Source organism: Rhizophagus irregularis, chromosome 12, assembly GCF_026210795.1.
Source record: "Rhizophagus irregularis chromosome 12, complete sequence".
NCBI lineage: Eukaryota > Fungi > Glomeromycota > Glomeromycetes > Glomerales > Glomeraceae > Rhizophagus > Rhizophagus irregularis.
The window spans coordinates 1,284,301-1,311,576 of record NC_089440.1 but is presented as its reverse complement, the minus strand read 5'-3'; the positions used below and the strand labels follow the sequence as shown (position 1 = coordinate 1,311,576).

The window sequence follows — 27,276 nt, the reverse complement described above, 5'->3', positions numbered from 1 at the left end:
AATACCAATTGATTTAGAAACTACTTAAATTTATTATATTATCAAAGGATCCAATTTAAAATACCAAAAAGTGGATATAACTGTATAATCTGAGATATATAGTCAGACTCTATATAGTTAATTATCTAATTAATTTTACAAAAATCGGTGACTATATAGAGGCTTTTACTATGATGTGATTATATAAAGATTTTTTATATAATAATTATATATATTAGTATTTTCCAAAAGTATAATTATATAGAAGAATTTTATATGATATGACTATATGAAGTGTAATTATATAGAATTTCACTTGATTTTACCTTACTTTTTTCTTAAATTCTATTGGTTAATTAGCAAAAATCATAATAATATAATATAAAATTTTCTTTATAGTAGAATCTGTAAAAAATTTTATATATGATTTTTACTTTAGGTCTAAGGTAGCTTATTTAATAATAAGTAAGCAGAACTTTAGTCTAACTGTATATGAAATATTCTAAATAATATTAATTTAAATTAAAATAAATAATTAATAATAAAATAAAATAATAAATAAAATCTGTTATTAAAGTATCTGTTTAAAATAAAATAATATTATAAAGTTGTAATTTTATATTTAGAATATTTGCTATTTCTATTCCAAAAATCTTCAATACAATATTAAATTTAAAAATACTAAAATAAATTAATCTCCAAAATTCTTTGATTGTTAAATTTTTTTATTTATGTTTTTCTTTTATTTTTTTTATATAAGCATATGTATTTGTATTTTTAACAATAGTTTTTATTTATTTAAAAGAAAAAAAAACAAAATATTGAATAGAATAATGATAAAATAATTTCTTTAGGTAAAGTTATTGTAAATTTATATAAAGATTTAGAATATTAAAATTTATTAAAAATAAGTGGAAAGAAGTTATATAATTTATTTATTACTACTATAAGACTATAACTATAACTTTTTTTTTATTATTATTTCTATTTTTACCTATACCTCTACCTTTACTTTTACTTTTAATGTTTTCTTGCTTTATTAATATTATTTGTTAATAAAATATTTTGTAAAAATTTAGCAATATACAAATTATATTCATGCTCTTATAAAGCTTCCATCATAAAAAATAAGGTTAAATATATGTTAAATATATAGGAAAAATAAATAAATAAAAAATAAATAAAATTTAACAAAAAATAAAAATTCTGAAATGCTAATTTACATATTTATTTGTACTTTAATTTTAATAATTAGTAAAATTAATAACTATAATTTCTATAGCCAAAATGTACTAGATTAATATATCTGCAAAATTTTATGATGATCTGGCTAAAATTAAGGGATTTATTTAATACCAATTATTCTAGTAAATTTGCCTGCAAAACAGTTTAAAAAATGGTATAATATATAGGTATAAAAAATAATAAGTAATTTACTTATTCTTTATTAATTTTAATAAATAAAATAAATAATAATACATATTATACATATTATATTCGAAAATATATATAGTTAAAATTAATATTATATAAACATTAAAATATTATTTGTGGAATTCAATTGAGATTAAATGATAAGTAGTTTATAAATTAATAATATTAATAATATTAGAGTAGTTTGTAGCATAGTATTTCTATAAATTTAAAATTTGTGTTTGAATATACTTTTTTTTTATATAATAAAAATGCTGATTTTTTTGAATAAATACAGTTTATATTTTACTTATAAATAAACCTTGAAATCTTACATTATATATATGTATTTTTGCAAAAAGGAATATCATAAGGATGCGTTTAATCATAGATGCGTTTAAATTTTAAATCCTATTGGATATTTTTATATATATAATAATTCCAATAAATTTATAAATACATTGCAGTTAAAAAAGTATAGAATAATTTATCAATGAAAATGAATCACAGTTTTCAAAATATTACTTAAACAGAGACAGTATTAATAAATGTCCCCTTACATATTTTTTTGAATTATACGTTGATTTCTTTCCAAACATCAATCTCAATTCGAATTTTGACCATATAAAAGTAGTAATGTGATTTTTTTTTTTATCTGTAATTGTCAGTCTCGGAAATTGCATCGTGTCACATGATTTATTCTTCCCAACGATATTCCAAAATTTGACACATGTGACGTAACTGCGGAAGATTTTGTATTCACGCGCAGTGGCAAAAAAATAATTTTATACTAATCGTCAAACGGATACTGTGCCATTCGAGCAGGTTAAGTAGGACGAGTTCTACAGTCTCTTGTAACGGATCATCTTCAAAAGTTGCCATAGAAGGATCTACACTTCCTCCTTCCTATTAATTATGGCGGCAGTTTAGAAGAACAAAAGCAGAGTTAATCTGTTTTTTAATATAGGATAGCGTTTTAAAATTTTAGCAAAATTTAGCATTATGAAAGCACTGTTGAACTTATCTATTATTTTTTTTCATATCTGTAAATGCTAAAATAACTTCAGGATTAGCAAACAGTATATCCTCAAGTCTCATTTATAATTGCCCTCTTTTTTCTCATATCCATTCAAAAAAAGTTTAAGTTCTCAGATATATAATTGGGTTATCACTCCAAAGATCTTTGATATAACTCGGCCGATCTTATAAACCACGTGTGTGACGGTAAAAATTTTGGCAATAAAGTAACGACAGTAACGTGTATAATTTTTTTATTAGTATAGTGTACAATGTAACATGAAAGCATACACGAGTTAAAAAATTTAAACCAAGATGTGAGCAAACAAATTTCATTTTATTACATAAATTCCACTACATCCAGTGCCTCAAAAACAGCAAAGTAAGGAAAGGCAATGGCGTATCTGAAATTTTCTGTTACTCATGCCACATGAAGGATACCAAGAGCTTTTCCGTTTTTGCCCACAACGCTTGTTCCCGAGTCTCCAGGCTCAAAGTCTCCATAATTGAATTTAAATACCAATTGTCGATCAAACCATACAGTAGGATAACATTTCTGACGCTTTTTATCGATTTCTTGGATCAATGGTGACTTCATGTATCCGATGAATATTTCTTTGTAATCGTTGTTATTATGGGGAGGAATTTGGCCTTGTTCTTCTTGCGCTTCTGCAAATTTATGCTTTCGTTTGTTAGATCAATTGAAATAGCAGAGTCAATAGGAAGCAATTTTCCGCCTGTAGCTCTTCCTACTTTAAAGACACCAAATTCATCATCAACATTTTTAAACTCTTCGTATGTATAAAAGCCATTTAGACGAGTATTTCCGGGAAGATTTTCCCTTTAAAAGTACTCTTAGGAAATTGTAAATCTGTTTGGGTGTAATGTACGATTGGAGTTTTCGAAAATACAAAATGCAGCATCAATGCCAAAGTTCTTCTTATGTACTCTGGACTCTGGAGAAGAAGTTTCTTCGTATACCACGCACATAACAGGTATGAAAACTAAGGAGTCACATACATACAATGTATAATTGGTTGGATGAGCGTGGACTTTATCACACTACTACCCCAAATGATATTACTTATTTCTGACGTTTTATAATTCCAATAAAAATGGTAAAAAAGTTAAAGCATAGAGAATTATTGATGAAAAAATATTTGTTTTCTGATATTGAACAATAGAAGTGTACACGCGAAAGAATCACATAATGAATGAAGCCATCGCGCTTCTCCTCCCCATCGGGTTAAGACAGCATCCAAACCCTCCTCGACAGCATCGAGGGGCGTAGTACACTCACTAGTTAACATGTACACACGCGAAAGAATCATATAATGGATGAAGCCATCGCGCTTCTCCTCCTCATCGGGTTTAGACAGCATCCAAACCCTCCTCGACAGCATCGAGGGGCGTAGTGACATGTAACTTTGCTGATGTTCACTTCATATGCAACTAACCTTGAGCAATTTCTTCAATGACTGTGCTTTCTCCGCCACTCGTTTATCAGATGCACCAGCGAGAATGATTAACTCGTCGCCTAACGAAAAATGGGCCTGTTCTTTTTTTTTGAAGACTTGGATTTTTCTGAATCCAGAACATGTCGAACGATTCAACCGACCATTGTTGAAAGTTTGTACTTAACCAGTATTCTATAAATCGGAAGTTATATGCGACTCAAAATGTGTAAATGTTGGTGGTTGTGAAAAAATAGGAACTCACCTTCATAATTAAGATTAGAGGTAGAGAAATCTTATCTTCTATAGAAGACATTTTAGAGGAAAAAATATGTACTAAACTAGGAAACGCGGGCGATTTAGATTATTTAACGCGCACAAAATTAAGCAATATGATTGGCAACACTCGCGTAAACGCAAGTGTTAATATAGGTTTTTATGTTGCACAGGCATTGCGTCATGTGACCCGCTTTTAATATTTGAAATAAAAACGTTGCCGGAACCCGGCTACAATACATAAAAAAATTGCATCGCCAATACATAATAGTTTGAATAAAAAAAATTTCTGACTACTCATTAGGGAATGTGAATACGATCATCATCATCAGGCGTCTCGTTAAAATAAGGAAAAATCCTATCTTCTGTTCGCATAGGGTTCTCTGCAGAATAATTTTACGAGGAAGTCATTATGATCGATTGGCCACAACCTTTTTCTCACTTCATTTTCAAGATCTGAAACTTTTTTATTCTTAGAAATCTTGATTGTGTTCTTATTTTCTGCATTACGGAGGCGGAAGTTAAGACATACAATATCATTATCTGTGCTGGAAGACATTTTGCTTTCCTAAATACAAGAGCCCATAGTGAGAAAAACTCGCTCCCATACGTACATAACTTCCAGCATATACGTACATACCTTATTTTGCGTTATTTTTACGGGAATGATTTTTGCGGAAGGTTGCTTGAACTTCCACGAGTTCTTTCATGCTTTATATCTTAATGGGAAAAAAGTTAAAGAGGTATGAGGCGTAATTAGCATTGTCGTATGATGCCAAGAGCTCTATGAAAGCACATGCAAACGGAATCTTCATATCTTTTCACATGTAGATCTACCTTGCAAGACATGGTTTTACGCCTGGCGATCTAGGAATTGCGAGTCCCTCAGCCCTTCATAACATATGCTTATGTCGCCACTATTAACTTGTAGAGTAGGCCCTGTGTTGCGTGTAGACTTCCTTTCACATTTTTCTCACATTTATTCGGGGAAAAAAAAATAAAGAATAAAGGTTAGTATGTTATCTTTCGAATGTATATGCGAATTAATAGACCTGTTTTTGTCACACAATTTGTGGCTCAGCAAAATCTTCCGAGCTGATGATCATTGCTCCGGACATCATGAAATGTAGTCAGACTCGGAAAAATAACTTGAATCGGAAGAAATGGATTCGGTTTCTGTCTCTGTTTCAGAATAGCTCGAATCGCAATATTCGCTTAGGTCAATTGAGGCATTCTGATCAATATCATATGTATCGTATGTTTCGAAATCTGGCCATATTAGCTCATAAAACTTTTCCAATGAATTAATGGATTTCTCGGTGTTATTTCTCGCATTATACCATTCGGGAGTATACATATATATACGTGCTAGGGCTGAATTTTGCCTGTTATTATTGATCTTATTAATCGCATTTGCTGAAATTTCCTTGAATTTTGGATCTTTACTTGCCATATCAATAATTGACTGTATCAAATTATCTAGATCTTTATGCGAAAGCTGATGGATTATAACACCCATTCCAGTACTCGATTCACTAAACCTGCATACATGCTCACATGAGAGGATGCCTATCTGTTTTGAGTTTTTATCATGCACAACAGCGCTGAGGGTTCCAGACGTTTCCCGAGATTCAGCTATTCCTATACTTGACCCTAACTCAACATCTTTCTGATAAGCTTGACAAGAAGTAACACCATAACCATAGGAAGTTGCAAATCAAGCCTCAACAGCGTCTACTGGATACCCACGAATTTCATCCGGGAATATGTCACATCCACGGCGCAAAATGCCCTTCTGACGAACATATAGTATGATAGCGGAGATTTCAGTAAGCTTGCCTTGAGTTCGCTTATAACCGGTGCTCACGCCGACCAGATTATAATGCATTTCGCGGAAAGATTACCCTAGTTCATTATCTAAGGCTTCATCAAAAGCCTTCTGCAATTTTTTTGGGATCTTTTCAAGGTTGGTTGCGACTCGTGGGGACTTCGTTGTCGAATTTCAGCATTAGCAAACCTTTCCTCTACTGTTATGAAACGAATCATTTGATCTTCCATGACAGTCACAGTTCTTTTGCGTAGGTAAGAAATATCGCGAAAATCACGTAGACACGCCAAGTTGTATCATCTTCCTTAAGACTTCGACCCCAGAATATGTCCACGACGCCTTTCTCCGAATGTAGCTGGCGGAGGCGATTCTCAAGAACATCATCCCAAGGAATTGGAAAATGATCAATGAAGAGACTATCTTCATATTTATAAGAAACAAATTTATAGATTTTATTTCGAACTTCATACCATTGATTCTTAGGCTCTGAAAATCATAAGGGATAGGGGTTTCATCCGGTTTTAATTTCCTTACCATTCGTATAAATTCTGTAAACGAAAAATATTTTCCATCTTTGGTACCAAGACAACTCTCGCGTAATGTTGCTTTACAAATACGATCTCTGCCTAGATATTCTACACTTCCTTCTTCATTCAAAAGTCCCGCCTCAAGTACAAGTTCAAGACTAATATGTTTCAGCTTAGTGGTTTGAAAACGATGTGAATGTGCTTGTCGAGTTGTTTGTCAGTGAAATAACTACTAATCTTACTCCTTGCGAGGAGTTGATCGTTGTTATGAAGTGTAAGTTCACTTAGTTCCTTATCATTATCAGCGCGAATTTGAACCTTCCATATCTTAAGCCTATCTGCATCGAAGAAATTAAATTCAAAATATCTTTTTCGCTTTAATAGCTTTCTTGAGTTGCCAATATCTTCATTTATGTTGATACTTAAGGAAAAAGCCTTGAGAATTTGTGTTTCCTTGAACAAGACAAAATAGTGTTATGTCAGCCATCTGTTGGACAGTGTTGGTACAAGTGAAAAAAAAATTGTTCCGGATATTCACAAAAAAATAATATCACAACGTCATATGACTTAAAGCGCGCTCACAGAACTCTCAGTTGCGTTCTTTTAGGTGGACTCGTCATCATCTGATGTCACTGAAATAGGTCTGGATCCAAAATTTGTTCAGTGACCTGATTTCTATCAAGCCAGATATTTCATCAGATGAAGCGTCCATACTGTCAACCATTTTCATATTACACATATTACACGACGAGTAGTCCTCAGAAGCAGAGATATCATCATCTGTGCTAGGTGATAATTTCGATTCTTGATGATTATTAATGATCTCTGTACTGTGTGATAAGTCAGAAGCAACTTCTTGACTCACGCTGAAGTTTCTTATTGCGTTGCCTTATTCCATCACTAACACTTTTCTTTTGCACTAAGTCTAAAAATTCGTCAATCTTCCTATCTTCTTTGCAAAGTGAAGAGCTGGCATTATTGGGCTGATCTACAACGGAGTTAGGTACATTGTTAACCAGGAGAAACATCTTGGGTTTTCAGTTTGTTCTCCTCTTTGTCATCCCTTAGTTTCACTACTTCGGCCTTAAGCTCAGAGATCTCAACATCAAGCATACTTGGACACAAGTTTAGTAATATCTGTCTAATTTTTCTCTAGCTCATCGATTCTGGCTTGAGCTCGGCATTTTCAGCATCACGCCTCTTATTCTCTTCCACACCCTGTTTTAGAAGCTCGGCAATCCTGGCCTTAAGCTCAGATTTCTCGGCCTCGAGCTCAGCAAACTTCCTTCTAAGATCAGGGATCTCAGTATTCTTATCCTTAAGCTCAGCATTCTCGCACTTAATCTCAGCAAATTTCTTCCAAAGCTCTGCAATCTCAGCTAAGAGTTTAGCATTTAATTCTCTTAATAAAATATGGATATATTCAAAATAAAAAAATCACGTGCGCGATAACAATTGCCAAGAAAAAAAATTAAAAAAATTTTATTATTACATGCGTGAAAATAAATAAAAAGCTCGGGACTGTGTCCGTGACACAGTATATGCGAAAAAAAAAATAAAAGTTCAGGATACATGGCGAAGTTTCTATGCTAATGTCTAATGTATAATCCTACAGTCTAACTAACCACCTGACATTTACGTGACTTGAAAATTCGTCTCGTGTTCTTTACGAAAAGTCTATAAAATCATATTTATTTAAGAAACTAGGATTACAAGAGATCGTAATACAGGAATTTATGAAATAATAAATCTAGCAAGTTAGAATATTTGACTGTTCCTCCCTGAAAAGCTTTCTCTTCTTTTTTGTGTCCGCCCGACTTGCCATCCCGAAGTCAATCAGGTAGATGTCACCGTTGTCATTAATTAAGATGTTTTCCTCCTGAATGTCATTGTGGAGGATGCCATGCTTGTGGATCGCTTCTAATCCCTTAATAGCCCTTGACTTTTGCCGTTTCTTTATTTTTTGCTCGCTCAACGAAGTGCCAACAGTGTTCATGCCAATAACGAAGCTCATTCCCCCTCCGTAATATCAGTATCACACTAACTTTGGGAAATACTTGCCTTGAATATCAGCGAGGTCCTTATAAATCTCTACTTCCTTCTGCATCTCTTCCAGAACATACGGTGGGGCTTCGCACTCTTCAAAGCAATCGTAACGCCACGAAACACGCATAGGAGTGTTTTACCATTTCGTCCTTCACCTAATATGCCCTTAAACTTGAAGTCCGAGAAGCTAAACTTTTGCTGTTCTACAGAGGTGTTAAAAGACGATTGTTTATATACCGATGTGCTGGAGGCCTGTTGGGGCTGGAAGACGATTTTGAGTGTGACCGAAGAGAACGTGAATTATTGTCTCCATGAGCCGGCATTCGCCTGTCGAGTTATATAAGCGTATGCCTTGAGTTCAGGTGGGAATACCGACTGCAGTGGAGTTTTTGAGATCCAAAGCTCTGTATGCTCCCGGCGTAGAAACCAGTGATTATCAAATACCGTATCTACGTTTATTTCCCCATATAGTTGTAGATTTGTTGAATCACCGTTCTTGCCTTTTTCATCCGCCTGATAAACTCGGGAAATGTTTTCCATTACATGCTTCCTCTTAACTTCGATCACCAATATCAATGATTCCACGAAATAGTGGCAGGTGAAATCAGGTACGCCAGGAGCATCGGGTTGACGTTTTGAGAATCTATATTCTGGCCTTGCAAGCTCATCTAACACCAGACAAATATTGACATTCAATAGCAAAAAGAACATCCTCCTCATTTAATACCACTTTATCTTGAATAAGTTGCGGTCTTTTCGAATCTCGGTTGTTGGAACCTGTTCACTTCCTCGAAAAGTATTCCATAAATGTACTCTTTGTTGGAGGGTCACCATTGACCTTCGTAGTTCTTTGATGTAGTACATCATATATATTTCGGAGAATATGCTATAGGTGGTGGAATACACGACAACGCTGAGAACTGGAAACGAATACGTGTTAATATTACGAGTGTAAATAACGAAAATTTACGATTATATGGATATGTTCCTCGGGAGGTGAATCAGGGAAGTATTTCGAAATTTTTGCTTATTGCCAACAATTCGTCACTGTCCTGGAGTATTAGAAATTCTTAATTGATCGTCGCGATCGCCAGGGGTCGTCACCTTTCATAGTTAGCGAAAGTTTGCGCATTTTTCGTCTTTATAACCTCCTTAAGGTAACCGACAAGACTATTCCCTTCTATATGAATAGGGAAAGCGTTCTGATAGACGTGTTTTCGGCTTATATAGTATTTTTTGCGAAATTTTATTGGTGCAAACTGGCGTAAGAAAAAATACCATTCCCCTGTCGCACAGATCTGCCGTGACGCCACAGTGGCTTAGTATTACACAGATCATTTATCTTTTATATATTCACGTGATATTTTCAGTCCGTAAGGACAAAATTTCTTAATTATTACAAAATATACTAAAATAATAATACGTATTGGCGTTTGGTTCGTGTAAAATAAGAATTTCTTCGTTTTCAGGATTTCCACTCAGATATTTTTTTTTAGGATATAAAGGATAAAAAGGATAAAAAGGATAAAAGGAATCTTGGTCTTGATAAAATATTAAAAGTATTCCTTTAATAAAGTTCTTGAACTTAAAAAAAAATTTATTACTGAGTATATTTATTACTGCAGTAAGTACAAATAAATCAATGAGATGCTATTTTGTATAAATTCCAAACATTCCAACTTTCCAATGTTTATTGTAAATTATATTATAGACTTTAATCCCTAAGCACATTATAATTATAAGCTAAAAAAATAATTGCTTTCACAAAAAAATATCTGCCTAGTTATATAAGATCCCTTAACGTAAAAAATTTAATTCCGGAACAAAAGCAAAATGAAGAAAATTGATTACAGCATCCGGATCAACGTACAACTTTGAAAGATCTTTCTCTGAGAGAAGAGCGTGAATTTCTCTCAAATGATTCTTCATTTTCCTTATAACACTAGGGTTAAAATCTGGACACATCCTGCATTTGAAAACAGGATGCTCGTCAAGATGATGATTAATTGCTCCTTGAACATCCAGAATGTCATGATATTGTGTGTTTTCCATCCTTGACCCACTTGATACAGATAATACGGCAGCCTCCCGCTGCAATTGAGGAATTATTGTGCTATAGATGTACTCTTTTTTATAATACCCGCCATATTCTTTTGATGGAGATTCTGGAGGGTTAATAAAAGATGAACAAAATGGAAGATATCGGAATAGCACATCATGAATACCGATAGTATAAGGAATAGTTTTCGCCGTTCTTTTATTTCGTTGCTTAACTCCCAATGCGACTAATTTAAGATGTTTAACAATTTCATTTCGCCTGTTCAAAACTACCCTATCTTGTGTTGAATTATTAATATTATATCGGACCAATTGATTAGATTGGTTAGATTGGTTTCTTGTAGGATGAGACATAACGTTTTCCCATAAAGGGGTTGAATTAGGTATACTTCTTATTATTTGCATAGAGTTTGGATTAGAGTCGTGTGGTAATTTTGGACTACTATTATGTTTCAACTTTTGTCTTGGAGGGCCGTATAACTCCTTCCTTGGTAAATTTTCACTGTAATGTCTATCGGGCCTGATATTCACCGGTTCACTGTCTCATTTCAAATATTTCAAATAATATATTAAAGTATAAAATGTTTATTAGTATTAATATTTAATAAATAAAATCAAATTAAATATTACTATGGTAAAATAAGCTAAAATAAAATTTACAAATAAAAAATGAATCATAAATTACAAATAGAAATATTTTAATCGTCAATAATATACCTTCTTTTAGGGATTTTTGATGGTTGTAGTGAACTATTAAAAGTATCATTCATTAAGTTACTTGGTAAAGGTCTAGAATTTAAAGCCTCGATCAAATTTAATTGAAATATACTCCAATTTTTCTGTACAAATGGATTAATCTCAATTTTTGATAACATTTCTGATACAATCGTATACTTCGACAAGGTTTCTGGTGTATAAGAGGTATATCGATCACAAAACTTTCGAATAACGTTCTGTAAATGATCTTTCTGTTCTTTTAATTGCTCTTGCCAACATCTCGTTGCCCAATGATATCGATCAAGAGATTCATCGATAACATTTTGGATCTCTTGTTTTTTCTTAACAGTCCACTCCCCACGTTTTAAAATATTTACACCCAAGAAATTACTTTGTGATGACGTTATATGAGGAACCCAATAATATTGAGTCTGTCCATCATCATCTGGACATGGAACTATATGAGGAGTTCCTGTAAAAACTTCACTCTCTATCTTCCATTCCACTTCGAGCTCTTGACGTCTAAAGTAATAAATAATAATAATAATCGACTAAATATATTATCCTTCATGTGAATATTTCTTTCAGATAAAAATTTTCTCAACTTGAAAGAACAATTAAGCCATTTCACTTTCAGAATAAAACGTGACAACTTTATTATAGAATAATTGCTCATTAACTTTAACGTCGCGTATTTGAAGTGAAAAAAGCTTAAAAGTTTTTACTTTAGAGTCTAAAAATCCAACGTAAAATTCAATAGGTAATAATAAATAATTTCTTACCTTTTAGCTCTTTTTTGTAAACATTCTTTACATGATCTAACACAAGCTACCCAATAAATTTGAATTCTTTTATCTTTACTTTTACAAAATTCACATCCATTTTCAAAATTTAATAATCGAGAGAACTTCTGTTCACTTAACCCTTTTGGTGGATCCATATCCTTGAAAGGAGTAAATCTCTCTCTAGATGTTTTCCAAATATCCCATGATATTGATAGAATATTTCCATCGAGCATATTTTTAAAATGCTTGCAAACACAAGCCAACATCAATAAATCTTTTGGAGGCAAATGATAACAAATATTGATAAATATTTCATAAGAAATGTTATCTTGCATTTTTGAGTCATATCTAACTGGTTCTGAAAAGAATTTCAATATTGCATAAAGCTGGTTAAATTCCTTTGGTAAAGGTACACTTGTATCGTCTATTTCCATAGAGTCCATACTAAAAGAAAACCCAAATTAATATTTTTTTCTTAAAAAAATAAATAGAGGCATGACTTTTCCGGTACTTACTTTAATTTCCAATTATTTTACTACACTAAACAAAAAGAATATGGAAGGTTGATTAATTCAGGAAAAAAAACCAAAGGTATACCAGGCTTATTGAACTTATAATACCTTATTATTAAGCTTTACCGTTTATTGATAATACCAAGCCTTCCCGAAAGTAAAAACAGTAGAGTAAACAGTCGAGAAAAATATACTAAAATATATTTGAAATACAATTGGTTGATCAATCTTTTAATTCTGATCGTGATCACGTTCAGTCAACGGATCAAGTGACACAAATTTTACTAACCATTAATATATCATGACTTCAGTAGAGTAGTAATTTTCCACAACTTTTTTTGTAAAATATATTCTTATCAAAAAACATGTCAGATTACGGTGACGATTATGATGCTCCCGACGACGCAGGGTAAAGTTTTTTTTTTTAGAAATCTCTACAAAGCTTTCGTTTAATGGAGAATTAATCAAAAATTTTCTTTATTATATCCAGATATGAAGAACTTCCAGTGAGTTTATGTTTTAAATCTCAGATAAAATTAATGTTCTTGTTGTTTATATCAGCTATTTTTTTATATTTAGTTTTTTATTGATCAAATAATTAAATTTTTATATTTATTTATTAGGAGGATGATTATAATGAACCAGATATATTAGAAGAAGAACTTGAACCAGAACTTCCAAATGGATTTGGTGGAGATGAAGTAAGAGAAGGAGGGATCAATGTACAAAATGGAGTTGCAATATTAACAAATGGTGCAGAGGGCACAGAAATGGATGTTAATAAGCAAGTAACTGTAGAAAAGGAGAAAGTTACTACTCCTTACATGACAAAGTATGAAAAGGCACGGATATTGGGCACTCGAGCGTTACAAATAAGGTAATTTAAAATTGTAAATTGATAAATTGAATTTTTTTTTAATATGATTCAGAGGTTAATGTTTTTTTTCTTTTTTTTTTTTCTTTAAGTATGAACGCTCCAATTCTTGTTCCACGTGAAAATGAAACGGATCCCCTTGAGATAGCTAAAAAAGAGCTTCGTTTTAAAAAAATTCCCTTAATGATACGAAGATATTTACCAGATGGAAGTTTTGAAGATTGGAATGTCAGAGATTTGATTATTCCTGAAGATGAAGATTATGGTAGAACGACAAACCCAGGACAAGGACAATCATCACAACCATTACAATAATTTCTTAAAAAAAAAAAAAGATTATAAAATTAATTCACATCCATCATAATAGATTATTATTTCAAATTATTCAAAACGGATAATTAAAAATGGTGCGATTGTTTTCATTTATTTAAATTTTATTTTTATTTCATTTTCTCAGAGTAAATAAATCATCTACTAACTCTTAAATTTGAAATTTATATCAAATCATAGTAGTCAACCATTTACATATCTATAAACATAAACTATTCTTTATTCTTAAATCCTACTAGTTATCCATATTGCTGCTTTACAACCATTATGTATTATTGAAGTCAAAATTCCATGAAATGGTGCCTTACATGAATATAATTTAAAAATTAGATTTATAATTTTAACAAAGAAATATACGTAAATTAAATTACCTTTTGTGCATCCAAATCCACTGCAGTATCTAGATGATGTAATTCATCATCACGAAATTGTTTAATAACCTGTATAGAGTATTAGAAATTTATTTTAAAAGAAAAAAAAAGAAAAAAAAAAGAAAAAATTTATAATATTATTAATGAACATTTTTAAATTACCTTTCTCAATTCGGAGACATCATCGTTTTCAATGTGTAACAATTCTCGCAATTGGCTAAAAAAAAAAAATAATAAAAAAAAATAAATTGCTTTAATTGAACATGATTCAGTGTCTTAATAAAGTGGATAATTAGATTATATACTCATTGTAATGTTCTCCAATCACAGTTTCAACAGCTTCCGTACAAGCCATAGCAGCTTCTTTACCCATCATAGCAGTACCAGCTCCAAGAATGAATCCCGCGGCTTCCCATACTGGACGTAAAAATGTGGGTCTAACTCTATAACGTGGTATGATCTCGTCAAAAGTTTTAAGATGATATTTTTCTTGTTCCCACATTTCCTAAATTATAAAATTTTATTTAATTTTACATAATGTTTGAATCGGTTTTAACAATCAAATAATATTTACTTGAATGATAGGTCCAACTTTTTTATCGTTACCCAAAATTGCCATTTGACCTTTATAAATGTAATTTGCACCAATTTCACCAGCTTGATCAATTCTGATCATACTATCAATGAGTTTCTTTTGTTTTGGGGTTAATGAAATATTTTTATTCTGATCATGATTATTAGTTCCTTTAGAGGGAGAGTTATATTTTATAGAAGTAGTATGTATTTTATTATAAGAAAAAGTCGAATTAAAGTAATTACGACGAATCGTCAAACCAATAATTGAAGAACGTAAATAAAATGATTTATAAAACATTTTATAATAATAAAATTAATGAAATGAGTGAATGATTATATAAATTTTTTTGCCGATCGGGTCAATCAACCGCAGTTTTATTTTATTACCTTTGATTAATTAATTTTAATCTTAAGTTCTATTGATCTACCGATATAATTTAAATTAAATAACTTTTTTCATTAATATAATAATAAATGTAATAATATAAAATACAGATAAAAACATTATTTACAACCAAAAAATAAAATAAAATAATATACTGTAGATAAATAATAAATTATACATATAAAAATTTATGGTGTAAATTAATCTTCAGCCCATTTTTTGGAAGGATCTAAATGTTTATATAACCAACCACCTTGAGCACCTGGACCATAACTTCTTGCTGGTTTATATTTAAACATATTATGACTATCACCAAAATTTACTTCAATTTTACAAGTTCCTTCTGCTCCTATAGTAGGATACCATACATGGTCATCATCACCATATGAATGAGCTACACCTAAATATTCACCATCTTTTGTAAAAAAGACTTCACCCGAAGATGATCTATAACCACATCCAACCGTATCTCCTATTTCACTCCATTTCGGTCCATATTCTTGTAAATTGAATTGAGAATTATGATATTTATTTCCATTTTCTGAATGATACCCGATTGAATATTTATTGTATCCGGGCAATCTAAATCGATCAATGATTCCTCAATTATTTAGTAATTATGTTGGATAATAATTAAATATTACAACTTACCTATAATATGGATAAGGATTCGTCGTTAACCCAATAGCAATCTTAGTTACATCATCAGATTTTTCAACGATAGTAATTTCAAAATAATGTAAGTCTTCAAATAAATTGTCATTATTTTTTTCTTTTACTTCTTCTAATTCAATTTTCTCATTATTAATAATTTTCTTTGGATTAAAGAAAGGTAAATTAGATTGGATCATAATTTCATTATATTTTAAACCTTTCTTTTTAGAATTATTAAGTATTAATTCTCTTCCATTATTTCCCACTATAACAATTTCTAATTGCATGAGAATTTTTTCAGGAGTAAATCTCCAATAAGAATAATCATCTTGGTTTAATAATTCTTGTATCACATCATTGGAAGGTAAAGAATCAATTGTTTCATTATTTCTAAAGAATTCTTCAGCATCATCAAATGATTCGGAATGAATTAAAGTTGGAGGAACAGGAGGTGGATTACTTAATTCAGAATAAGCAGGTGGTTGTGAATCATATGTCGGTAAACTTGGTTGTTCCAAATCATTCAAATCATTCAAATCATTTGTAATCATCATATTAGAAGAAGAATTATATTTTTTTTTACTACCATATCTTTTACTGTACCAATAAACACAAGATGATATTGCTACAGCTACTCCTATACCTAATAATGAGAATAATGCTATACACCCACTACTGCAACTTTTATTACCATCTTGATTAACAACAATAATTGTTCCACCACCTAAAACTGATTTTAAATGATTAAAAATTAAAATAATAATTATTATTATATTATATGAATAAATCATTTGGAAAAAATTATTTATGTCATCAAAAGGAAAGAATTTTTTTTTTAAAAAAAAAAGGTAATTTTATTTTTAAATGATTTTTTTTATGCTTAACCCAATGTGACTTTAGTCAAATTTCTTTGTGTTAGTCCATTTTTTTTTAAATAAAATTTAAGTAATAAACATAGCAACGTATTTAAAGTTTATAAGGTAATACGTACATTGCTAAATTTACGATATAATTACGTCACTATAAAGTAATAATCAGTCTAGAATAAGAAGTTTTTTAAGTTAATATATTATAATATTTTTTATTTATATTATCAAGTTATAAGACCTAAAAGATTATAATGATTGCCAATTAAAACATTATAAATATTCACCCGTTTAGAATAGCTTCAAAAAAAAAAGAACAATAAAAATTTTCGCGCTCTTTATATCTTTAGTTAGACCAAAAATTTTTAAAATGATATCACAAATTCACAATGCATCTTTCACGTGAAACATTTTGTGTTCACCTGACTGGGACGTCTATATTATAAATCTTTTTTCACAATCTAAAAATTTTAGATTTTTCTAATTTTTCTTTTCTTAAACTGTTGATATAAAAATTTTTTCCGTAAACCAATTATTTTTCATTTTCGTATTATATGGAAATAATAATGAAATATGATGATGCTTCAAAATTTTTATTCTTTTATATACTACATACTTTTTTGATTAATGATTATTATACATTTAATTAGAAATTTACAAGATGATTTAATGATTTTTTTTTTTTTTTTTTGTGTTGTAGATAAACCAAACTAACGTTTGATCGTGAGAAAATGTCTTTATAATCGCTTTTCTCTTCTTTCCGAATTCTTATTAACAACTCTTTCATTCAAATCATTTTTTCTATCAATTAGTATTAAATTATTATGATTAATTGTATAATTTCTATTATTTTTCGTAACTTATGCTCTTGTATAGTCTCGGTGGCAATGATGAAGATGAAGAAGTGGGAACAGGGGGAGTTGCACGTCTTGTTGGTTGGTAAGTGCCATCAAATGATGATGAGGGAATAGAGGGTACAGGACGTTTTGGTGATTGGGAAGTGTTAACAACTGATGATGAAGGGGAAGTGTTATCAACTGATGATGAAGGAATAGGGGGAACAGGACGTTTTGGTGGTTGAGAAATGCTATCTAATGATGATGTGGTAGAATGTGTAGATCGTATAGATTGTAAAGAATGTGTGGATTGTATTGATGATTGTTGTTGTGGTATTGGAGGAACAGGACGTCTTAGAGAACTTGAAGATGGAACAGAAGGTACAGGACGTCTTGGAGTTTCGCTCATTTGAGGGATTCCTGAATTGTGAATATTTATTTCTATATTATTACTACTCGCGTAAGGAGGAGGTAAACCAGCACCTTGTAAGGCGGTACTATAAGCAGGAGGAGGAGGTCTTAATGCTGCATCCATTTCACCATTAATTTCATCATCATTCACATTAGGAATTCCATTATTACCACCATATCTACGAAAAATTTCTGTCAATCCACCTAATCTATAACTAGCAAATGTTGGATGTACATTATTATTACTACTGCCACCATTTGTTGATGACGATGTTGAACTATTTGAACGTGGTGGTTGAATATATATACTATTTGGATTTAAATCACTAATTCCTGTTATATTCGGTGTACCATAACAATTTAATCGCACTATTAGCTAATATATTAGGAAAAAAGATAATATTTTTTTTTAGATATATTACTTTAAAAAAATCAAAGAAGAAAATTATGAATATTTATATAAATATAGAAAAAATCAACCTACCCAATAAACGATGTAAGAAATGATCACGCAAACAATTATTATAATAATATTTTTTAATGAGGGTTGTTTTGTAGTTAATTGTAATATTGGTAAACCCACTGCTAATACACATATTAATCCTAAGTATATTCTATTAACATATTTATGAAATCCTGGATATGACATAGTTTAAAATTCGTCAAATAAATAATCAATTTATTAAAAAAATATCGATGAATTTTCTTTCCCTTTCACGAGATTTCGGTATTATAAAAAAAATAATAAATACTTTTTTTTTTCTATAATTCTGAAATTTTTTAAATAAAGGAATGAACTCTAAGAAGAATACGAAAAAATAAAAATAAAAATAAGAATACGTTATTTTTTTTTTTAAAAAAAAAAAAAAAAAAATAGTAAAATTGAAAAAAAGTATTTTGTTATATTATTTGTAATGGAGGTTTTTTTTATTTATAAATAATAAAATGATAACCAACATAACCAACGGAGTTTATTTAGTTCCGAAAACGGTTAAACCGATTGTATAGGCTATGTGACATAAACTTATTAATCTACTTTAATTACTAAACAATCAGGCCGGCAGACTAATCGAAATTTCGATTTCGGCGTAACTGGTAAACAGAAAAACAATAGCTTCCGCCCATTAAACCTTTTGTATAAAATTAACTAATATAATTTCCTTATGGTATTGTATTAAAGTGAGATAAATATTTGAAATTATTGATACTTATTTGTAACTTTGTGTCACATCACCTCATAAATATATAATTCTAGTCAAGAAAAATTTCATATTCCTGAAAATCCTATCAAAAAATGGTATTTCTTGCGCAGTTATCATATCCTTAAATATTTATATTAAAAAAAAAAAAAACAATGAATTAATTTTGTTCAATCTTTCATTCCTGTTTTTGTCTAATACCGTTGTCATTGTACAACTACTATTGATGAATAAGTAACTTTTTTTGACCAATTAAAATTTTTTTTATTAATTATAACATATTCTTATTATACGAATCAGATTTTTTAATAATGACGCGAAGAAAAAAAAAAATGGAAAAAACTTGCCAATTTGTTAACGAAAACCGAACTGGCATAAATTTACCGAATTATTTAAAAATAATCTTAAGCGCATCGGTAATCGGTGCATCGGATTATCCTTTGAAGAATATTTATTTGTTAAAGCTTTATTCGTCAGTCTGATATTCAAGTACATCAGACAGCTTTTTATAATTTTTACAAACTGGAATGATTTGGTAAAATAGATGACCCGGTAGATCGTAATTCGTGTTCCATGTACCTGCCATTTTGGATACGTAACTTCCCAAAAAAGGTATGATCTTTCTGCTTTTCTTTTTTTACTCCTTAGTGGATTCTGATTTTTACATGTAAATCACGTATTTTGTAATAAAAAAGTAAAAAGCATTGTATTGGTTATATTGTTTATGAGTGATCTTTTGAAGTTTCGTAAAAAAAATTAAAATTTCCGAAATGGTTTATTTTTCAAGGGTTTATAGGTTATCATGCGGTTACAATAATAAATATTTATGAATATTGTCACATTAGTCGTGATACCCCCGTCGGCCCGTCCCCTCTAATCTTTTCTTGGGTTCATTTTAATATATAATTTGTTACAAGTATTAATTATTGTACTCGAATAATCTAAAGGAGCATCCTTATCAATCAATTCAATATCATATTTTCTAAATATTAAAACTATTAAACATTTTAACACGATCATTGACATTCTTCGAGCAGGACAAGCTCTTAATCCACCCCCAAAAATTATTAAAGAATTTTTAATCTCTTCATTAAACATGAACCGATCTGGATTAAATTCTTCGGGATCTTTCCAATATCTTTTATTATGATGAATTCCTGCAAAATGCATAGTAAATGCTGTATTTCTTGGCCATTTATATCCCGCAATTTCATCATCTTCACTATTAAATCTTAATATAATTGGTGATACAGGTAATATTCGAGCAGTTTCTTTTATAATCGCTTCTGTATATTTTAATTTAATTAAATCTTCGGGAGTAACTTGTCTCGTACGATTTTGTCCATATATTGAATCAAGTTCTTCTCTTAATCGATTTAAAACTTTAGAATTTTTTGCGATACGATAAACAATGAAACACATAAAATGTGATGTCGTATCACTTCCTCCAATAAATGAATCTAATATTACTGACATTATCTCTTGATCTGTCATAGGTCTTGAAAATTTCTCTTCATTTGATTTTGAATAATTTTCTTTAATATCTCTTTCCGTATTAGCTATTATAAGTAAAGTTAACATATCATTATTTAATAATTTATTATCATGAATTTCTTCAATTTCTTTTCTTCTTTCTTTAACTATAGTTAAAATTCTTTGAAATAACCAATCCCTATTATTTAAAGCTTCCTTTGTTTTATTTTTAATTATAGGAACATAATGTCTTAACCAATAAGATGAAAAAACGAAAAGTGGTAAATTTCTTAAAAATTTATGTAACCTAAAAATTAATTCTTCAGATTCTTTTATAGCTATTGAAGGAATTTCTTCTTTTATATCTTCATTCTTTGATATTTTATTATAATAAATTGGTAAAGAATAAGAACGTTTTCCTGTTATAACTTCAACTATCATATCAGTTGAATATCTATGCATCCAAGGTGATAAATCAATTAAAAGATTTTCATTATTTAAAAGATTTAAATAATTTTCCATTTCATACCATAATTTATGAGTTAAATCAAATGATTTATTATTAAAACTTGGTGATAACATTGCTTGATTAATAAAATGTTTATTAAATCTCCAAGTATTTATATCACAATTCTGTAATATACCTTGAAAATTGATTCCTAATTCTATTAAACCTTCATTTTCTATATTTCTTTTTAAATATTTACTTTTAGTTGATGGTGTTAATAATTTATCAATATATTCTGCATTACCTAATATAATTCTTCTATTAGATAAATGCCATATTTCAAATATTTCTCCATATTGTTTTTGTAATAATAATATTCCATTTCCAATTCCTCCTTTTAATGTATATAAAGTACCAATTATTGGTATAGGAAATGGTCCTGGTAAAGGATTTATTCTTGTATAATATTTAAAATAAAAATTCGCGATATAAATAATAATACAAGTTAAAATAAATTTTAACCAATCATGAATTCCCCAAAATATAGGTATAAAATTTATAAAATTGGTTAAAATTATTGATGTTAACGTCATGTTTTTATTATTTTATAATAAACGCCAAAGTTCGTTAAAAAAAAAAAAAAAAAAGAAGGGAAAAATTAAAAAAAGAAATGGACAAAAAAAAAAAAAAATATTTGTTTTGGTATGACTAAGGTATACAATATGTAAATAATTACCAAAATTACCCATAATTATTTGATTTTGGGGTTTGGCCTTACCATGATGTTTTAAAATCGAGTTTCTTGGCATGAATAAATGCTGTACGACGTATAACTAAATTTTACAAAGATAATGTGAAACAGTGAGATGTATATGTTATACTGTAAATGTGTGAGAGATGATTTAGGTAGATGTATGTAATGTGTAAGAGATAAATTAGGTATATTGTAATGTGTAAGAGATAATTTAGGTAGATGTATACCGTAATGCGTACGAGATAATTTAGGTAGATGTATGCTGTAATAATTTTAATCTTCTTTGTGCTTCTTGAATGTAAATTGTAGAATTTAAATGAAAGATTGTATAAAAGTACTCAAAAATAACTTACACGCTATTTCTTTTAAGAAGGAAATTATAAGTTACGACATTAATTCATTTGCAAATTTAACAAATAAATATAGTTTCCTAGTTTTTTCCATAAGATTTGACCATAAGATTTGAATTACTTGAATGGATTCCTTACGATCAAAGGCAAAGAAATTCAACAAATTTAGCGGATGATACATAACGATCAAATTTAGCATAACGATCAAATTTAATTTAGCGGATGATCGATCAAATTTAACATAACGATCGAATTTAGCGGATGATACATAACGATCAAATTTGACATAACGATCAAATTTAATTTAGCGGATGATCGATCAAATTTAACATAACGATCAAATTTTGCATAACGATCGAATTTAATTTAGCGGATGATACAATCATAATGATGCTAGAAAATTGAATTTTTGCTTAATCGAACTTTTTTACCCGAACATAATATTAAAAATCTTTTACTAGAATGAATCACAATATACATATAGGATACTCAATATCTTTTCATACCCACGCGTCAAACTAATGAAAATTTAAATATTTTTCAATTCTCAGAATTTAAATACATAACGTATTCAAATTATAAAAAATGAATTCTAATTATAATTATATATTAAAAGTCTAAAAAAAAAAACGCGATTATACAATGAATTCAATGAATTCTTTGATATTTGAGTAACCTCACGACACATCCTCTTGAGCGTGTCACGCGTTATCATATTTTCTTTTATCTATACATGGGGGGTGAATTAGGTTCAAACCATGCCGAAATATTACGACACATTACACCAATTTGGCGTAATACTGTTTTCATATGAACCTTCGAATTTGATGTAATATATTTCACCATTACGCCTCCTTAAATGCCGAATTATTTACGCCCCCCATGTATATCTTTATATCACATTTTTAAGTGGAAGTATGCAAATCGATTGTATCATCACGAGAATCTTTGTCGCATCATTGACATAAATGATCGTTTGTGAATCATAACTTTGACCACCTTTGCTTATATCATTTCACAAATGGAAATTTGATCAGAATAATAATATTAAAATAAATGAATTCCTCATGTTCTTTTCATAATATTAAATTCATATTTATTTCACATATAAAATATATTATAAAATCTGACGTTAGATTAAAAAACGCGTTCTTAATAATATATTTTGAATTCACGTGAGATAATGACAAAAGAAAGGAAGTTATGGTTAGTTCGTGATACACAACATAAATAAAAATTGTCTTAATATTCCCCAAAAAAATAAAAAAAGCAATGCATGCACTAAATTTAAAATTAGCCATTTGATAAATATATCGTAAAATTTTTTTGATGCTTACATTTCAAACTTCCCGCCCAAAATATTTATGCATTTTAAGATTAAAAAAAAAAACTTAAAATCTTTTTATATATTTTTTGTTACTCAAAATATACAGTAATTAATTAATTAAAAATATTATTATATATATAATTTATTATATCTAAAGAATAATTTCAGGTATAAAATAATCTATTTACATATATATCTAAAAAAAAATAATAATAATATATATATCAAAAAAGTTAACTGTTAATATTATTAATAATTAAATTATATTCTATAAAGATATAAACTTACCTAAATTATTATCATGAATAGATAGGGATGATAAATTAATCCTTTGAGATAAAACTAATTGATCAAGCCTTTCCTTCCATTTTTCTTTTTTCCAAGTATCATAACCAGTTAAATGAGTAGGATTGTAAATAATTAAAACCAATTCATTAATATTTGTACAATAATTAAAAGCAATATCACCAGCAACTTCTAAATCATGAATATTAAGACCTAATTGACGTAAAGATTTTCCATAAACTCTTAACATAGATAAAGTAATATTTTGTAATTTTAAAGAATAAATTATATGTAATTTTTGTAAAATAAAGGAACCATCAAGTATAGTATTAGATAAACCTTCACAATAATATAAATAAAGATTTTTTAAATTATGAAGATTATTTAATAAAATCATTGAAGTTTCAGTAAGATAAACACAATCTAATTTAATTGAATATAAAAAATTTTTTTGAGATTGTAAAGAAATTAAAATTTGTTCAAAATTTAACATAAAATTTGAAATATTAAATTCTAAAAGATTATTTTGTGAAATGATAATATTTGATAAATGATGAATTACTTCAGAATTATAATCATAAGATTGAAGTTTAATATCCAAAGTATGAATTTGTTTACATTTAAAAGAAATTAATTTTAAGAAATGAATAGTATTTTTTGTTATAGGTTTATTATAAATAATTTGAAATTTAGTAATTTGAAACAAACCATATTGTGATTGAGAAAAATAATTAGAAAAATTTGGAATATCTAAAAAATCAAAATATGTATCAAGATTAAGGGAATAAAGATTTGTTGATTTTTTAAAAAAAAATTTTAATAAAGAATTCAATAAAATTTTCATTTGGTCAGGATAATAATTATTATAACTATTTTTTCCATACCATTTATGAATAGTTGAAGATACACAAATTTCCAAATCTTTAAAAGATAATTCTTGTAAATAAATGGAATAATTTAATTTTGTTTGATGATTAAAATTTGAGGAAGGAATTTTAATTTTATAAGGATTTAATAAAGAATTTAATAAATTAAATTCTTCATTATTAAAACATAAAAAGAAGGTTCTTAATAATTTAAAACAATTTTGATTTGATACGATAGAAAATGGACGATTCCATAAAAATGGTACAACATTTTTACACCAATAACGATTTACAAGTAATGAAGGATAAAGTTTTGAATCTTCTACTTGTAAAAGATAATTAAATATTTGTTCCATACATTCTGTTGGTAATAAAGGGGAAGGAGGTTTTTTAGTTTTCATTACTTTTCTTTTAAAATTCCTTCCCCTTTTAAACCTTTCAAATATTAATTTAAAAACAAAACAAAATATTGTCATCATTTATAATAAAGTGAGAGAGAAAATATAAAAATATATAAAGATAATGAAAAGTAAAAGAAATTTTTATATATATATATATAAAAATGATGAAAGAAAGAAAAGAAAGAAATTTTAAAAAAAGTCGTTTCTTATGATATAATTTCAGTTCTTTATTTATCATAATCGCCTCGTGTTACGTTTCCATTTACAATAGTCAGTTGGTGTGTTTGATTAAGTAATATTTAATATATACAATTCATGTTTCAAAAAAACTTAACTGTATACGGATTCTCCACTTTCTATAAAAAACTAATTAGGTTTAAGATAATTATTTTGATGATAATTATTGAAATTGATAAATAAGGGTGCATTGCTGTAAGTACTGCGAGTAAAAAAAAAGCGGGCAGTGCTCTTTAAATATATAAATAAATTCCCATATTTATCCATTAAAAACCATAAGTTGATCCTACCTAAAAATTGTTACAAAAACATTGATTCAAAAAACTCCATAACGCCCTCTGATTTCGGCCCAATGTAACAAACAACTAAAATGTAACATTTTTTATATAAACATTTGCTAATTATTTATTTCAATATTGATCGCATTCACCGCAGTTCAACCTTTGACCGCAGTTAAATAAATATATTAAAATGTTGAATCAATATTTAATTCGATAATATTTGGACACAATGCGATTATTTTCTTTTGAAAAGGTTTAAAATGAATATTAAGATCTAATACTTTTAATGTTCCTCCACAAACATTCAATATATCCAACAACATATTATAAAATGATGGTACACATGATATTTGTAATCTTTCTAATCTCAAATCCTGATTTAAAATATTATTTGTAATATTCTTACAAAAGATTAATGTAAGATCCTTTAACCTTTCTAATTTAACAAGAGTATTTAAAGAATCTTCAGTAAATTTAACAAATGTGAAAGAAAGTTTGATTAAATAATTTCTTTGATAAGAATATAAAGATTCCATTATTGGATCAATATCATTATTTCGATTAACGTGAGAGATTCTAAATTCATAAAGTCGTTTTTGTGATTTAATTAAATTTATGATCATCTTTAAAATATTTTTCTTTGAATAATCTAAAGAAAATAAACTAATTTCCAAACAAGTAATATTCTTACAATATGTTGAAATAAATTGAAATATTTTTGATTTCCCTTCAACGATTGCACCAATATTTTTTATTTTAAATTTATTAATTCCAAATAATCCAGGATAATCATATACATGTACTTGATGTACTTGATGTACTTTATGTACTTCATCATCATCACCATCATCATCACCATCATCATCATTATCATCAATAGTTATAATATCATTTTTCATCCAATGATCTAAATCGAATAGTTTAAGATTTATTGAATATTTAAATATATGATGAAAGATTAATTTATTAAATTTTGGAATTTCATCTCTAAATTCTAGATTAAATTTTGATTTGTTATTTATACCCAATTCATTATATATTGGTGATATAAATTCTTCAATTTCTATGGATGCAACTTTTCTTAAAAATATGAAATAATTAAATAAAGGATTCCTTTTTTTAGGAAATATATTAAATATATATAATGCATCTATCATTCTAGTTGATAGGGAATCCAATTCTACTTGATCAAAACATAATAAATATGTTCTAAAAAGTTTTAACCTATTTTTTGATGAACATAATTCAAATGGTTGTCTATAAAGATATGATATAACAATTTTACACCAATATCTATTTATTAATAAACATGAATATAATCCTTGTTTTTCTTCTAATAAATATTGAACGATTTTTTGAACACATTCTGTAGGTAATATATTCAATTTAAATGATGTAGATAATACAGTTTCAACTTTATCATCATCATCATCATCATCATAATAATAATAATAATTATTATTATTAGAAGAAGAAGAAGAAGAAATTAAAAAATTTTCTTGTAAACAATTTTGTATCCTATTGAACAAATTATAAATAGAAAATAAGGTCATTTTTTTTTTTAATGAGAAAATGATTTTTGGAAAGAATGACGCCAATTTTTTGTAATTGGGGTATTTATATCTCCAAATATAACTATAAATCGGGTCAATCGGAAAATCGGAATTATTTATGTAACACTTTTTTAAAAATTACGTATTTGAAATCCATAATAAGAAAGAAATATGAAACGATCAAAAT

The 27,276-nt window shown here is 28.4% G+C and overlaps 12 protein-coding genes across 12 annotated transcripts; 1 reads left to right on the top strand and 11 right to left on the bottom strand.

Annotated features, from left to right (window-relative positions):
- Window positions 1-2,830: 2,830 nt before the first annotated feature.
- OCT59_003841 (uncharacterized protein) lies at window positions 2,831-3,399 on the bottom strand (the record flags this gene model as incomplete). The annotated part of the gene is made up of 2 exons (XM_066147905.1): window positions 2,831-3,078; window positions 3,300-3,399. The coding sequence occupies 2 exons, from the start codon at window positions 3,397-3,399 to the stop codon at window positions 2,831-2,833; spliced, it is 348 nt and encodes a 115-aa protein (XP_065996559.1).
- Window positions 3,400-4,301: 902 nt separating this feature from the next.
- Window positions 4,302-4,988, bottom strand: OCT59_003840 (uncharacterized protein; the record flags this gene model as incomplete). The annotated part of the gene is made up of 3 exons (XM_066147904.1): window positions 4,302-4,707; window positions 4,780-4,842; window positions 4,977-4,988. 3 exons carry the CDS (start codon window positions 4,986-4,988, stop codon window positions 4,498-4,500), a joined length of 285 nt encoding a protein of 94 aa, XP_065996558.1. The 3' UTR covers window positions 4,302-4,497.
- Window positions 4,989-5,256: 268 nt separating this feature from the next.
- OCT59_003839 (uncharacterized protein) lies at window positions 5,257-5,658 on the bottom strand (the record flags this gene model as incomplete). The annotated part of the gene is made up of 1 exon (XM_066147903.1): window positions 5,257-5,658. One exon carries the CDS (start codon window positions 5,656-5,658, stop codon window positions 5,257-5,259), a length of 402 nt encoding a protein of 133 aa, XP_065996557.1.
- A 3,182-nt stretch (window positions 5,659-8,840) lies between these two features.
- Window positions 8,841-9,651, bottom strand: OCT59_003838 (uncharacterized protein; the record flags this gene model as incomplete). Its single annotated transcript, XM_066147902.1, has 4 exons — window positions 8,841-9,208; window positions 9,354-9,426; window positions 9,511-9,566; window positions 9,645-9,651. 4 exons carry the CDS (start codon window positions 9,649-9,651, stop codon window positions 8,841-8,843), a joined length of 504 nt encoding a protein of 167 aa, XP_065996556.1.
- Window positions 9,652-10,089: 438 nt separating this feature from the next.
- Window positions 10,090-12,762, bottom strand: OCT59_003837 (uncharacterized protein). The gene is made up of 5 exons (XM_025314552.2): window positions 12,721-12,762; window positions 12,616-12,640; window positions 12,098-12,544; window positions 11,316-11,837; window positions 10,090-11,136 (listed from the first exon to the last, which is right to left on the bottom strand). Exons 3-5 carry the CDS (start codon window positions 12,541-12,543, stop codon window positions 10,338-10,340), a joined length of 1,767 nt encoding a protein of 588 aa, XP_025184947.1. The 5' UTR covers window position 12,544; window positions 12,616-12,640; window positions 12,721-12,762; the 3' UTR covers window positions 10,090-10,337.
- Window positions 12,763-12,939: 177 nt separating this feature from the next.
- Window positions 12,940-14,200, top strand: OCT59_003836 (uncharacterized protein). The gene is made up of 4 exons (XM_025309086.2): window positions 12,940-13,021; window positions 13,103-13,118; window positions 13,236-13,489; window positions 13,579-14,200. Exons 1-4 carry the CDS (start codon window positions 12,978-12,980, stop codon window positions 13,799-13,801), a joined length of 537 nt encoding a protein of 178 aa, XP_025184948.2. The 5' UTR covers window positions 12,940-12,977; the 3' UTR covers window positions 13,802-14,200.
- OCT59_003835 (ubiquinone biosynthesis monooxygenase Coq7) lies at window positions 13,905-15,061 on the bottom strand (the record flags this gene model as incomplete). Its single annotated transcript, XM_025314553.2, has 5 exons — window positions 13,905-14,119; window positions 14,188-14,256; window positions 14,350-14,404; window positions 14,493-14,692; window positions 14,762-15,061. 5 exons carry the CDS (start codon window positions 15,059-15,061, stop codon window positions 14,042-14,044), a joined length of 702 nt encoding a protein of 233 aa, XP_025184949.2. The 3' UTR covers window positions 13,905-14,041.
- Window positions 15,062-15,138: 77 nt separating this feature from the next.
- OCT59_003834 (uncharacterized protein) lies at window positions 15,139-16,593 on the bottom strand (the record flags this gene model as incomplete). The annotated part of the gene is made up of 2 exons (XM_025314554.2): window positions 15,139-15,730; window positions 15,800-16,593. 2 exons carry the CDS (start codon window positions 16,591-16,593, stop codon window positions 15,349-15,351), a joined length of 1,176 nt encoding a protein of 391 aa, XP_025184950.1. The 3' UTR covers window positions 15,139-15,348.
- A 653-nt stretch (window positions 16,594-17,246) lies between these two features.
- Window positions 17,247-18,770, bottom strand: OCT59_003833 (uncharacterized protein). Its single transcript, XM_025314555.2, has 2 exons — window positions 18,400-18,770; window positions 17,247-18,291 (listed from the first exon to the last, which is right to left on the bottom strand). The coding sequence occupies exons 1-2, from the start codon at window positions 18,562-18,564 to the stop codon at window positions 17,515-17,517; spliced, it is 942 nt and encodes a 313-aa protein (XP_025184951.1). The 5' UTR covers window positions 18,565-18,770; the 3' UTR covers window positions 17,247-17,514.
- Window positions 18,771-19,987: 1,217 nt separating this feature from the next.
- Window positions 19,988-21,628, bottom strand: OCT59_003832 (uncharacterized protein; the record flags this gene model as incomplete). Its single annotated transcript, XM_025314556.2, has 1 exon — window positions 19,988-21,628. One exon carries the CDS (start codon window positions 21,626-21,628, stop codon window positions 19,988-19,990), a length of 1,641 nt encoding a protein of 546 aa, XP_025184952.2.
- A 1,949-nt stretch (window positions 21,629-23,577) lies between these two features.
- Window positions 23,578-25,018, bottom strand: OCT59_003831 (uncharacterized protein; the record flags this gene model as incomplete). Its single annotated transcript, XM_025331616.2, has 2 exons — window positions 23,578-23,662; window positions 23,755-25,018. 2 exons carry the CDS (start codon window positions 25,016-25,018, stop codon window positions 23,631-23,633), a joined length of 1,296 nt encoding a protein of 431 aa, XP_025184954.2. The 3' UTR covers window positions 23,578-23,630.
- Window positions 25,019-25,673: 655 nt separating this feature from the next.
- On the bottom strand, window positions 25,674-27,125 carry OCT59_003830 (uncharacterized protein). Its single transcript, XM_066147901.1, has one exon. The coding sequence runs from the start codon at window positions 27,087-27,089 to the stop codon at window positions 25,722-25,724; it is 1,368 nt and encodes a 455-aa protein (XP_065996555.1). The 5' UTR covers window positions 27,090-27,125; the 3' UTR covers window positions 25,674-25,721.
- Window positions 27,126-27,276: the final 151 nt, after the last annotated feature.

Coding starts and splice junctions, on each gene's coding strand:
- OCT59_003837 (XM_025314552.2), bottom strand. CDS start 12,543: ATGGACTCTATGGAAATAGACGATACAAGTGTACCTTTACCAAAGGAA. Junction 11,838..12,097: donor TTACAAAAAAGAGCTAAAAG/GTAAGAAATTAT, acceptor TTATTACTTTAG/ACGTCAAGAGCTCGAAGTGG. Junction 11,137..11,315: donor TCAAAAATCCCTAAAAGAAG/GTATATTATTGA, acceptor GAAATGAGACAG/TGAACCGGTGAATATCAGGC.
- OCT59_003836 (XM_025309086.2), top strand. CDS start 12,978: ATGTCAGATTACGGTGACGATTATGATGCTCCCGACGACGCAGG. Junction 13,490..13,578: donor ACTCGAGCGTTACAAATAAG/GTAATTTAAAAT, acceptor TTTTTCTTTAAG/TATGAACGCTCCAATTCTTG.
- OCT59_003833 (XM_025314555.2), bottom strand. CDS start 18,564: ATGTCATATCCAGGATTTCATAAATATGTTAATAGAATATACTTAGGA. Junction 18,292..18,399: donor TTTCTTACATCGTTTATTGG/GTAGGTTGATTT, acceptor CTAATATATTAG/CTAATAGTGCGATTAAATTG.
- OCT59_003830 (XM_066147901.1), bottom strand. CDS start 27,089: ATGACCTTATTTTCTATTTATAATTTGTTCAATAGGATACAAAATTGT.